Consider the following 13,078-nt stretch of genomic DNA (forward strand, 5'->3'; position numbering starts at 1 on the left):
CTACTTCCTGGGCGTTTAGGAATGAAGCTTCGATTGATCAGATTTGCAAAGCAGCAACTTGGTCCTCTTTGCATACTTTTACTAAATTCTACCATTTTGATGTATTTTCTTCTTCTGAAGCAGTTTTTGGTAGAAAAGTACTTCAGGCAGCGGTTTCAGTTTGAATCTTCTGTTTATGTTTTTCATTAAACTTTATTTTGGGTGTGGATTATTTTCAGCAGGAATTGGCTGTCTTTATTTTATCCCTCCCTCTCTAGTGACTCTTGCGTGGAAAGATCCACATCTTGGGTAATCATTATCCCATACGTCACTAGCTCATGGACTCTTGCTAATTACATGAAAGAAAACATAATTTATGTAAGAACTTACCTGATAAATTAATTTCTTTCATATTAGCAAGAGTCCATGAGGCCCGCCCTTTTTTGTGGTGGTTATGATTTTTTTGTATAAAGCACAATTATTCCAATTCCTTATTTTATATGCTTTCGCACTTTTTTCTTATCACCCCACTTCTTGGCTATTCGTTAAACTGAATTGTGGGTGTGGTGAGGGGTGTATTTATGGGCATTTTGAGGTTTGGGAAACTTTGCCCCTCCTGGTAGGAATGTATATCCCATACGTCACTAGCTCATGGACTCTTGCTAATATGAAAGAAATGAATTTATCAGGTAAGTTCTTACATAAATTATGTTTTTCGGCCCATTAAAAAAAAAGCCCTAATCTAAAATAGAAACCTAATACTAACCCCAGAATCGGTACTCATTTGCTGAAGACCGGCGAACGATCTTCATCCCAGGGGCGAAGCATCTTTATCCAGGGGGCTCCATGTTTATCCATCGTGGGAACGGCATCGTCTTCATCTCTGCGGAGGTCCGACGTGGAGGTCCTCTTCATGTGATCGTCCGCCGCACACTGAGGATTCAATGCAAGGTACCCCTTTTATATTGGGGTACTGTTGCATTCCTATTGGCTGAAAAAATTAAATCAGCCAATAGGAATGAGAGATGCTTAAAGATTTTAATTTTTCAGCAAATAGGAATGCAATGGTACCCCAATATAAAAGGGGTATCTTGCATTGAATCCTCAGTGTTTTCGGCAGACGATCACATGAAGAGGACTTCCACGTCGGACCGATGGACCTTTGCCTCCGCGCATCAACCTCTCCATCTCCGCAGGGATGAAGAAGATGCCGGTCCTGCGATGGATGAACATGGAGCCGCCTAGATGAAGGTGCTTCGCCACTGGGATGAAGATCGTTCACCTGACTTCAGCAACTGTGAGTAACGATTTTGGGTCTATTTTTTTTTTTTTTTTTTATAATAGGTAATAGAATAGGATTAATTTTTATTTCTATGGATAATTTTGTTTGCTATATTAGTCTTTTTTATTTTTGTAATTTTAGTTTTTATTATTTTTTTTTAATTGTAGTTTTAATTTTTTAGTAATCTTAGTTTTTTTTATTTTTAGAAATGTTACTTTTTATTAGTGTAAGCTTAGGTTTTATTTTTATTTTACAGGTAAGTTTGTATTTATTTTAACTAGGTAGTAAATAGTTATATTATAGCTAGCTTAGGTTTTATTTTTATTTCACAGGTAAGGTAGTTCGTTAATAATTGTAATTTTAATTTATTTTAGGTCTATTTTAGTTATGTTAAAGTTAGGGGGGGTTAGGTTTAGGAGTTAATATAGTTTAATTTAGATCAGAGATCAGAAGCAAAACTGCCCCATAAGATATTTAAGTGATCCTTTACATCTACAATTTCTGCTTGAGCCAATAATCGTAATTTCTGTATGTTTCACAATCCAGCAGCCTGAAGCTGAGAACATTACATGTTACAACCAAATGGACTTAAGCCATCAATGAAGTCATAAGTAGATCTGCTGCAAACAGCATATTGAAAGTGCCTTTTGTTTATGCTGCTTCAACAGACAATGGCGTTAGTCTGTTGACCTTAGGGAGAACAAAAATAGAAAAACATAGAAGTTTTTATTTTGTAATTTGCATTTATATTCCCCTTAGTTGAATAGTCCATGGTTTATTATAAGTTTTCTGAGGTTTCTTTTTATTTGTGTAAGAAAATTGTGAAAAGCCGACTTTTTTTTGTATTTTTCATATTTACTGAAATACTGTAAGGGAATTCAAGAAAGCCTGGGCTATCTATGCACACAACAATCCAACAATTATGCTTAAACTTTAGATGGTAATATTGCTTGATGGGCCTTTTAGTTGTTAAAGGTAGACCTCTTGTTTTGTCTAAAAACGTGTTTTGTCCTACAGTCCCTAGACAAAATGTTGCAAGTTGCCTTAGCCTATTATTTGTTTTTCAGCATTTGCGAGCTACAGAAATTGCTTTTTGGCCTCTTTATGAAGCATGGGACAAAGCACAATTTTAAGACAAAAGCAAGAGCTATTTAATGTAATTATAGCTGCCATCCAAATCTATGTTTTATTAAACAAACTATAGAAACAACTTTATAGAATAAACTAGAACAGACATTGACAAACTAATGTTAAATATACCAGTCAGAATACTGATATATGAACAGTTTTTGCATACAAATGCGGATTACCCTGCAATATTAGGAGACAGGATACAATTTTAGGACCCAGGCAACTTCTATGGTTTCAGCATTTATCAATTCCTGAGGTAAAAACCTTTCCCCCATTTTTTTTAAGGCTGAATGATGTTACTTTTGTTGCAAGACTTATTTCAGATTATCAAAATCAACTGCAGTGAATGGAAAGTATATTGTTACTTCAAAATATTTAGCGTATATACACAAAAAACAATCATATTTTGATAGGAATTTTATTGGGGGGGGTTTCATATTTAGCATATATACACAAAAAACAATCATATTTTGATACAAATTTTAGGGGCATAAATGTACCTTATTTCACAAATGTACCTTATTTCACAATATTAAAATGTTATTGTTGTTCTTATGTGTTTTTTTTTTTTACAGAGAAAATGTGATCAGTACTGGCCAACAGAAAATAGTGAAGAATATGGAAATATTGTAGTCTCTTTGAAGAGCACAAGAGTGTACGCATGTTATACAGTGCGGCGATTCACTATCAGGAACGTAAAAGTTAAGAAAGTAAGTAAAGTTTTTTTTTTTTTTTTAAGAAATGAAAATGTATTTTTCTTTATAATAAACCCAAGATCAATGATATTATTTCACTTAAAGGGACAGTCCAGGGGCGTATTTAGGTTTTGTGCTGCCCTAGGCACTCAAAATTCTGCTGCCCCCCCCCCCAGGTTTAAGGCCTTTTTTTAGACATAATATTTTTGGGGCAGGGTGTAAAAAAATAAAAATGTCTTTTTAAGTAGATGTTCATCAGGGCTTGCATTCACTCTGGATACACACACACACACACACACACACACACATATATATATATATATATATATATATATATATATATATATATATATATATATATAAATATATATTACGACATTATTTTGCAAGTCAGATGATTAAAGTGTTTATATCAGAAAAAAATATCCTTCACTGTATGATAGTTTGTCAGTAGGTAGTTGTTTAACCTTAAACATCTTCTTTGGTGATTGACAGTTATTTAAGCAAAATATCTGCTTGGATAAATATGTAATGAATATATAAAATGGCCTTTAAAAGTACTTAAAAAATTCAACAGTAGTTATGATAGGTTTAGGAATTGTATCCTAGGGGATAAAGTCACATGATACATTCATAATAAAGTATATACTTGTATTGCTTCTGAATGTATTAAATGCATACAACATATTTTCAGTTGTGTTTTAAGTTACATAGTTGTATAGATTCAGCAATAAATACTTATTCTTTGCATGTATGACAGATAGACAAACAGTAAATGTACAAGTATTTAGTGACTAATCTGTTTAAGTATTTTAATGCCTAATGAAGATGTATTGAAGGGAGAAAGGCATATGCTGTTTCACAGTGGTCACGGTGTAGTGCACACTGCACTGTGTAGTCTGTGTGAGTCTCAATCACGCGGTGGAGCCAGGAAGAATACCGCATTCCCTCTCAGTCCAGGCCAGGCTGCTCAAGTGAGCTCCGCCTCCACTGTCACCACGTCATGTGCACCCACATACAATCCCATAGGACAGCAATAGCTGGGCCAGACATTTAAGTCATTTGTAATTGGTTGATTTAGCCACCCGGCCCTGAGTTCAGTAGAGTGGCCCTAGGGACTCAAAATTCTGCTGCCCCTTAAAAATCGGCCTCCCTAGGCACCGGCCTCGTTGGCCTATGCCTTAATACGCCCCAACAGTCTATTCCAGAATTGTTATTGTTTAAAAAGATAGATAATCCCTTTATTACCCATTCCCCAGTTTTGCATAACCAACACTGTTATATTAATATACATTTTACCTCTGTGATTACCTGGTATCTGTCAGTATATTTATGAAAATCTTAGCAGTGCTATCCAAATAATATATATAAGTTTATGGCAGGGTTATAAACACAATACAAAGAAATAGAAACCCTTATCAACCATGCACCTACTAGACCATACAATTAATATAAATATCTGAATTCTTTTATTTAGTTAATATCCATAAACATATTGAAGTATATTTGCAATAAAAGGAAATGAAACAAAATTTATATGCGTTAAAACCAACTCTTAAGATATGCTATCCTTCTTACAAAACCCAGAAAGATATACCTTCACAATTCAGCCTTTTATTTATTTAACACAATGGGACTAAAAACCTTTAACATCCAAGCAATACAATTCTAAACAGTGTTTATACAACAATAGAATAATATATATATTCTGCTATTTAACTGCAATTTATCCTAATACAAAATTAACTGACAATATCAGAACTTGCATAGATGAGTTACTTGGTCAATCAGATACAGATTTAAACAATATATATATATATATATATATATATATATATATATATATATATATATATATATATATATATATATATATATATATAGGCTGTGAAATGCTAACTAAACACACTGTTTCTTTAAATCTATTAAATACAAATTGACTATGCATATAACTTATCTTATAATAAAACTTTTATATACATCACCAAATAACAGCAATCCAGTTCCCAGTTTTTGCAACGGATCCAATTTCACACCTCATATAAAATAAGTGTAATTGCAATGGAATAGGAGAAATATGGCCCACTTTGTTTTTGTAGTTTGACTGTGTCCCACGCAAAACAGTTTTCAGTCAGTTCAAAAAACTCTCTCCTTCCTTCTGTATACACTATATGTTGTAATCATTGGTGTGAAATATGGGTGGCCCTTCGAAACCCTGTCCCTCCACTGGACAACTGGACATCCCATCTCCAACAGCCAAAAATCCCCCCGGCTGTAGTTCTCTCGTGGCAACACCGGGTGGCATCATTACAAACATGCATAGCAACATTTGAATCAACTTAAATCAGTATTTCTATTAAATGGTTATTCATTTTATCATAATTTATTGCAACAACTATTCACAATATTTGTTTTGGATAAGTTATATCTTAATGAATTTTCTGATCATTTTGATATGAAACATCAAATACATCTAGCATTATATTAAAATAACTTATATTTCATAGTTATATCACATCAAATATATATCTCATAGTCATATCACATCAAAGTAACTTCCATATTTTCATCTCACTATATTTTAAAAGATGTATGTGAAACTTTATAAACATTTATTTGCACGTTTATATGATATGACTTAATTCATTTCATGCGGCATTCCGTCTCTTTCTAAGATTGATGCTCATGACCAATGGTTGTCTGCAATAAAAATAGAAATAATTATTAGAGATGATCCAAGCATTAATATGTGTATGGTCCATAAGTATTTATTTATATCCTTAAAACACAGAGGCTAAGTAAGATCTTTTATGTTTTCAAAACATATATATCATTTCTATGTATATCTGAATTTATTTCCTATATAAATATCCCCTGCAGCAATTATCTATTTAATACAATGTGCTTAATTTCAATATATATATCATGAACCATTCTAAACATACATGGAAAACTGGCATTGTTCCCCTTGCAAAATGTATTTAATTTTATTTGTGTCACCTTCCCCCAAGATGGGGTTTTTTGCAGTACGTCTTCAAATAGAGATTCAGTGAGATAGAACTGTTGTATCACACGTGTCAAATTCCAAAGGGGTCCTTGAACACATTCTTTTCTCACCTCACCAAATGTTCTGAAGTTATAAAAATCTGCATATATAGTCAAATGAATAGGGTCACTGAGCTATTTCCTTTAGAAAAGAAATGTTTGTGTGTTTTACACTACAGGGGTCATGCTTCAAAAAGGCTCTACTGATCGTCAATCCTGATAGACGTGTATTAGAAGCTGTGTTCAACAAACTCATGTTCAATTAATCCTGAGGTCTCATCTAACATATACAGTGTATAAAATATACATATATATATATATATATATATATATATATGTACACATATGTAATATTCATCATAATATTCATATACTCTGACATAAATCCCCCTTCCAACTTCAAATAGATGTAGGACACATGTATTTGAATTGGCTTAAAGTCAGTGGTATTTGATGAGGATCAACCGTATACCTCATAGACAGTCTCTTATGAAGAAAGTTTGTTATTTTGAGCTTTCATGTTTATCAGTTAGGCATCTTTAAATTACAGTATGTCTTTAGTGCATTTGGGGATATGACACTTCATTCTCCCTCTATGACTTGTAGTTGGGATCTGGGATGACATGCCCGCAATTGATTGATATGTACCCATTTATCTATGAAACCTTCATTTTTGGGGATCCGTATTTTATAGGCCACTGGAGATATTTTGTCAGTAATGACAAAAGGACCTTTCCATGAGGGAAGAAATTTCTTCTCCCTAACCTGATCTCTTCCAAAGTTATAAAGATAAACTTTATCATTTATTTCATATTCCTTTTTGGATGTTTTGAGATCATAATAGGTTTTAGTGGCAGTTGCGGCTCTTTCTAAATTCCTTTGAGCAAATGCAAAGGCATATTGCAGGTGCTTTCTTAGGTTTTCCACATATTGATGTGTATTGGCAGCATTTATCAAGTTTTGGTCTGATGTACGGTACAGCAGATGCTGAGGTAGAACCATTCTTCTACCAGTCATCAGTTCAAAAGGTGACATCTTGGTAGCACTACTTGGAGTTGCTCTTAATGCCATTAAGACTAGAGGTAGTTTTACATCCCAGTCTTTACCTGTTTCACTCACAAACTTTTTGAGGATTTTAACAATAGACTGGTTGTAACGCTCTACACCACCACTTGAGGCAGCTCTATAAGCAATATGGAGCTTTCTTTTAACCCCTAGTATTTTCCACATTTTTGTCATCACTTCGCTAGTGAAGTGGGTCCCCCGATCTGATTCGATTCTTTGGGGCAAACCAAATCTGGAAAATACATGGTTGATGAGCAATGCTGCACATGTTTCAGCACTATTGTTAGGTGCACTAATGCATTCTACCCATTTAGTGAACAGGCATGTCACTGTTAACATGTACTTGTTACCTCTTGATGATCTTGTTACTGGACCGATAAAATCAATTTGTATATCTGACCATGGCATTACCATCCCCCTCTTCTGCAATGGCGCTCTATGCGTTGGTGCAGTGGGTTGGAACTGTGGGCAGATTAAACACCCTTGACAGTAGGTTTGAACATCTTTCAACATGTGTGGCCAAAAAGCATAATCACGCAATATTTCATACGTGAGTTTGGCACCGCGATGACCAGATGTGGGAGCATCATGGGCATGTTGAAGCATTAGACCTCTGAACTTGGTGGGTACTACCCACTGCTGGATGCCAGTTTTGGAGGTTCTAATTAACAAACCATCCTGTAACTTGAATTGTGATCTAGATTTTATTAAGATTCTCAGATCTTCTTTGCCAATACAATCATCTTTTGAGATGGGGTTGCTTTCAGGATCTTCTATGTGTTTATAGAAGATGCCTACAATGGGGTCTTCTTTTTGACTAGTGATCAGGTCCTCACTAGGAGAATCCTGACTCCATTTTACCAAGTTAGGCTCACTCTGTTGTTTTGCCTGGTTTCTGGTAATGGCTTCTACCTGAATTGCACCCATTAAATGGTCAATATTAAGGAGTTCTCCAGTTATGGCTCCTTGTTTGGCTAATGAATCCGCAAGGTCATTGCCTTCCTTATCAGGACCTAAAACTCTGGAATGACCCCTGGTCTTTTTCCAGTGTATGGTTAAATCATTGGATACTACCAGATTATCAATCTCGCAGAACAACTTGCCATGCTTGACTGGTTTGTTATTGCTTTTCTGCATGCCATTTCTTTTCCAAGTTGGCAGGTATTCAACAAAACTGTCACGCACATAATTTGAGTCAGTTATGATCACAAATTCATGAATACCATGTTCAATAGCCATTCCAATGGTTTTGAAAACAGCAGTTAGTTCAGCAACTTGACTGGATCTTGGTCCAATGTTGAAACCTATAGATATATTTGGGAATCCATTTGCCCCCGTTATACCAATGCCAGCGACTAATCTGCGCTCATTATCAATAGTGGCATGGTAAGAACAACCATCAACATACACCCAAGGTAGTGTTTGACAATGGTCCTCATTGTATATTTTATATGGGGAAAGCAATTGTTCCTCCAGAAAATCATCTTCTGATAATTCTTCCCCAGGATCTCTAGCAGTACAGTCGTGGAGCTCAGCAAGCCCTTGTGCGACTGGATTCTTTTTATTCTGCTTGTAGCGGATTTCTAGTGGCCAGCCTTGTAAGGAAAGAGTCCACGCTGTTATGCGGCTATTAGACAAATTCCCATCTCTTATTCTCTCACTTTGCAAATATAGCAAAGGCTGGTGGGCCGTTTCTACAATAATTTTCTCGCCCTGTATATAGCTGCGGAAATTTTGTAGAGCCCATACAGTAGATAAGAGGGCTTTTTCGCAATCGCTAAATTTTATTTCTACTGGGGATAGATTTTTGCTCGCATAAGCAATGGCTTTGTTCAAATTATCATGCTTTTGGTATAAAACAGCGCTCATGCTTATATCTGTGTAACCTGTCTCTAAGAAGAAAGGTTTACCACCTTCAGGGTACGCTAAGCAAGGTGCTTGAGTGAGTTTTCTCTTCAGCTCTCTGATGGCTGTCTCTTGAGACTCACTCCAGTGCCATTTCACCTCTTTCTTTAGGAGAAGTAGTAGTGGTTTAGCTAATTCCGCATAATTATCAATGAATTTGCGAGAATAATTTGTCATACCCAGGAATGATCTCAATTCCTTTAAGTTAGTTGGGTTTTTAGAATTCACTATCGCTTCCACCTTTTTCTTCTGGGGATTTAATCCGTCAGAGGTAACTTCATGTCCCAAGAAGTTTACACGAGTGCGGCACCATTGAGCTTTTTGCAGGGATAATTTGACACCTGCCCTTTAAGTTGGCTGAGGACGTGTTTAAGCTCTGCGATGTGTTTTTCAAAGTCTGTGCTTTTGATTAAAACATCATCAACATAAGATAAGGTCCCCCTTTCCAGTGCGTCAGGCATAGCCTTATGCATGAATACAGCAAATTCATGTCCAGAATTTATGTATCCAAATGGAAGTCTCTGAAATGCATACTGAACCTTTTGGAAGGAGAATGCTAGCTTATATTGGTCCTCTTCATGTACCTTTATGGTCCAATATCCCTGTGCACAATCAATGGCACTGAATATTTTGGATCCCTGCATTTGTGCTAGGCATTGGTCAATGTATGGTACAGGCCAGCCAGACATGTATACTCGTTTGTTTAGCTGTCTTAAGTCAGCACACAAACCCCATTGTCCATTGGGCTTAAGGACACCTAGAATAGGATTATTATAAGAGCTGTGCACCTGTCTGATAATACCTCTTTCTTCCAAATTCCTTATGATCTCTGCAAGAGAATCATATGAGGCTAAGGGAAGTCTGTATTGTTTGACAAATACAGGTGGTGCATTAGGATCTGTTTGTATCCTTGCAATGTGCAAGTCTGTAGTACCACAGTCATAAGAATCCTTAGCGAAAATATCCTTGTATTCCATTAGGAGTTCTCGCAGCTGTTGGCGTTCATCATCGCTGGAACAGCCATTAGCTAAGGATATTTGCTCTTCGACTATTTGCAGAAATCCTGGAAAGATTTCAGGCTGTCCTATTTCATAGGCTTCTTCCAACCTAGAGGTGAGATCCCCTTGATTATAGTTTACATTGCTCCCATGACTCTGGGTATTGGGGTAATCTTGCTGTTTGATTGGCTGATCAAACACTAGAGAGGCTTCTTCAATTTTACAGATGCCTTCCTCTGAGCTGAAGGGATAAATAGACTGAACATTAAATAGACCCTCTGGCATAGATGCAAAGGATTGTTCTATTAATTGTTCTTCAGTTAAGTATCCTTCAGGTATTAGCCCAATTACATTATTCTGGAATCCAAAAGTGTAATAACTTGATTCCAGTGCATATCCTATGGTAGTTCCCTTGGATAATGTTATATCCTGTGGGGTCATGTTATGCACAATAATATGTATTGGAACAGTTCCAATATTCACCATAGGAGTGTAGGTTACTGTGACACCCAGATTTTGTATTCTATGGGAGAGGCAAATCAGTGTTTCAGAAGTTTTTAATTTCTGACCTCTCTTTACCTGTAAGGGTAACAGAAATTTATCAGCCCCAGCAGGAATTATAACATCACTAGATACCTGCATATTCACAGCATATGGCAATTGCTGGTTTGATTTCAGGGCTGCATTTTCATCCTGAAATACTTCAGGGTCCCCCTTTAACCTGCTCCAGAGGCAAGAATTAATCAAATCTATTTGTATGGCATATCTATGTAAGATATCATTGCCAATGTATATTTGATTATGGGGAGTATTTAAAACTAAAAACAGGTGCTTCACTGACTTATTACTAATAGAGATAGATAATAAGCACTTAGCTGTGATGTTATAGCTTTCAGACCTGTCATCCAGGCCGTTGACACAGTGGTCTTGGGGAGAAAGATATTTAATCACTTTAGGTTCAGCTATTTGCGCTAATAAACCTTCGCTTATACAGCTAGCTTCCTGTTTTAAGTTTATTTTAGCATACTTGGTTTTACCAAGGTCATGCACTTGTATAGGGATAAATAGATCCTCTTTAACTCTCTCAATCCCTGTGAGGTATTGAGCGTGGCCTCCCCCCTTAGGGATTTTATGATCCCCCTTGTGGAGTAATATGGTTAATACATCGCCATCTAGGGAAATATTCGCTATCTTTCCAGGCGAAATTTTAAAAGTATTACCATCAGAGCCACTAAAAGGAGTCTGATCATCTATTTGTAGAATAGTGATTTCAGGTACAGAGTTATTTCTGAAATGAATCTCCACAGCATCTGGTTTCTCTTCCACCACGTGACAGCTATGTCGGGCGCGAGATATACCAGATTTTTCATAATTGATAGGCCGTCTAACTTGTGACCAAATTACATTATTTATGCAATCAATTATGGTGCTTAATCGCTTCAGGAGATCACTACCAATAATTAAACGATCAGTTGGCAGATCCACTATAATGACAGGGTGTCTTATGACCCTGTTCCCCAATTTAAATTTTAACCAGGCAGTACCGTAGACTTTTAGGGAGTCACCCCCAACACCTATTAGAGAACCGTCAAATTCTCTTATTTTGGGTTTGTGGGGTGTTAGCTCATTTAGCTGTGTGTAGTACCTGTGGGATAAGATAGTTGCCTGTGACCCAGTGTCAATTAATCCCCTGATAGGGTTGGAGACTGAATCTTGCAGCTCAACTAGTACATAATATCTTCCTGCAGTTTCTATCATTTCACACATAAAATTTGCATTCTTGTACATCTGTGGGCTTCGCCACGTTTTACCTGGATCCGCTGTGTCATTCGATGCAGAGGAAATTTCATACCTACCTGTTTCCCCTATGACAAGGTCAGCTGGGTTCTTGTGTACTGCATCTGTGGAAATAATGTTAAGAGAACACTGCAGAGGAAAAGTTTGGTTAATTTTTCCCGGCTGATGTCGCTCATTGTCACAGCTAATTTGTCCGTTTCCGGTCTGTGGGGAGATAACATGATTAGTATCATTAATATTTATTACTACATTTTGTATATCTCTCCCCTCCCCTTCAGGTGATACTGCAGTATTTATGACTGTGCCTGTGGTCCACTGCTGACCACTGGCTGTACCCCTAAAAAAGTATTGTTCGGTTGCTGAGCCGTAGATTTTTGACTCATATTAGCGATTTGTTCGCTCAACCGATTTAATTGGGTAAACAGCATATCTACCTGATTGTACAAGTTACCTCTACCCCTGGGCCTATCTCTTGGTGCCCCATTGTACTGATTCCTGGACCATTGGGTTCCCTCAGAATCAGGGCCACTATTTCTATTCTGGCGTGGTTGCCCCTGGGGTTCAGCTTGTTCAGCATTAGTACTTTGGGGAGCATTATATACCTGGGGTGTCTGGTTACCCTGAGAATATCTTCGCCGTCTATTGTATCTACCCTTGCGCGGATACCAATTATTTGGTGAGTATTCTCTTTGTGAGTAATTATTCACCTGATTATGTCCCCCACTTTGGTTATAGTCTCCCTGCGCCTCAACCTGTGTAGGGGGAGGGGCAGAATTAAACCTCTGTGGAGATGGCCTGTTTTGACTGGCCACCTCTGCATAAGTCCTCTTGTTAGACTCCAAATTGAGTGGGCTAGGTGACACCCTAGTTTCTGCCACAATTTTGGGTTTTGACTCCTTTTTAACCCCCTGCTCACTGGACTGCTGAATAGAGTATAACTTCGTACTCTCTTTGATCAGCCATTCCAATGAGCAGTCCTCATCAAAATCTCTAGCTAAGTTGATTTTGATGGGTGTAGGCAATGCTTCAAAAAATAAATTTACAAATTCTGAGCCATCAAATCTGGGATTATCTTCAACCATACTGTACGCATTTTTCAATACAGAAAGGAATTCGACTGGACTCTGATTTGCACGACACTTTAAACCATATACCGCTATTTTCGCGGCAGTTTTAGTGCG

The 13,078-nt window shown here is 36.8% G+C and overlaps 1 protein-coding gene across 1 annotated transcript in view; it reads left to right on the forward strand.

Moving 5' to 3' along the window:
- PTPRG (protein tyrosine phosphatase receptor type G) overlaps positions 1–13,078 on the forward strand; it is a 979,702-nt gene that overhangs the window by 888,307 nt on the left and 78,317 nt on the right. Inside the window, 1 exon segment of the mRNA XM_053720987.1 lies at positions 2,968–3,102. Within this exon segment, the coding sequence (XP_053576962.1) occupies positions 2,968–3,102 (135 nt within the window).

Source organism: Bombina bombina, chromosome 7 (assembly GCF_027579735.1).
Source record: "Bombina bombina isolate aBomBom1 chromosome 7, aBomBom1.pri, whole genome shotgun sequence".
NCBI lineage: Eukaryota > Metazoa > Chordata > Amphibia > Anura > Bombinatoridae > Bombina > Bombina bombina.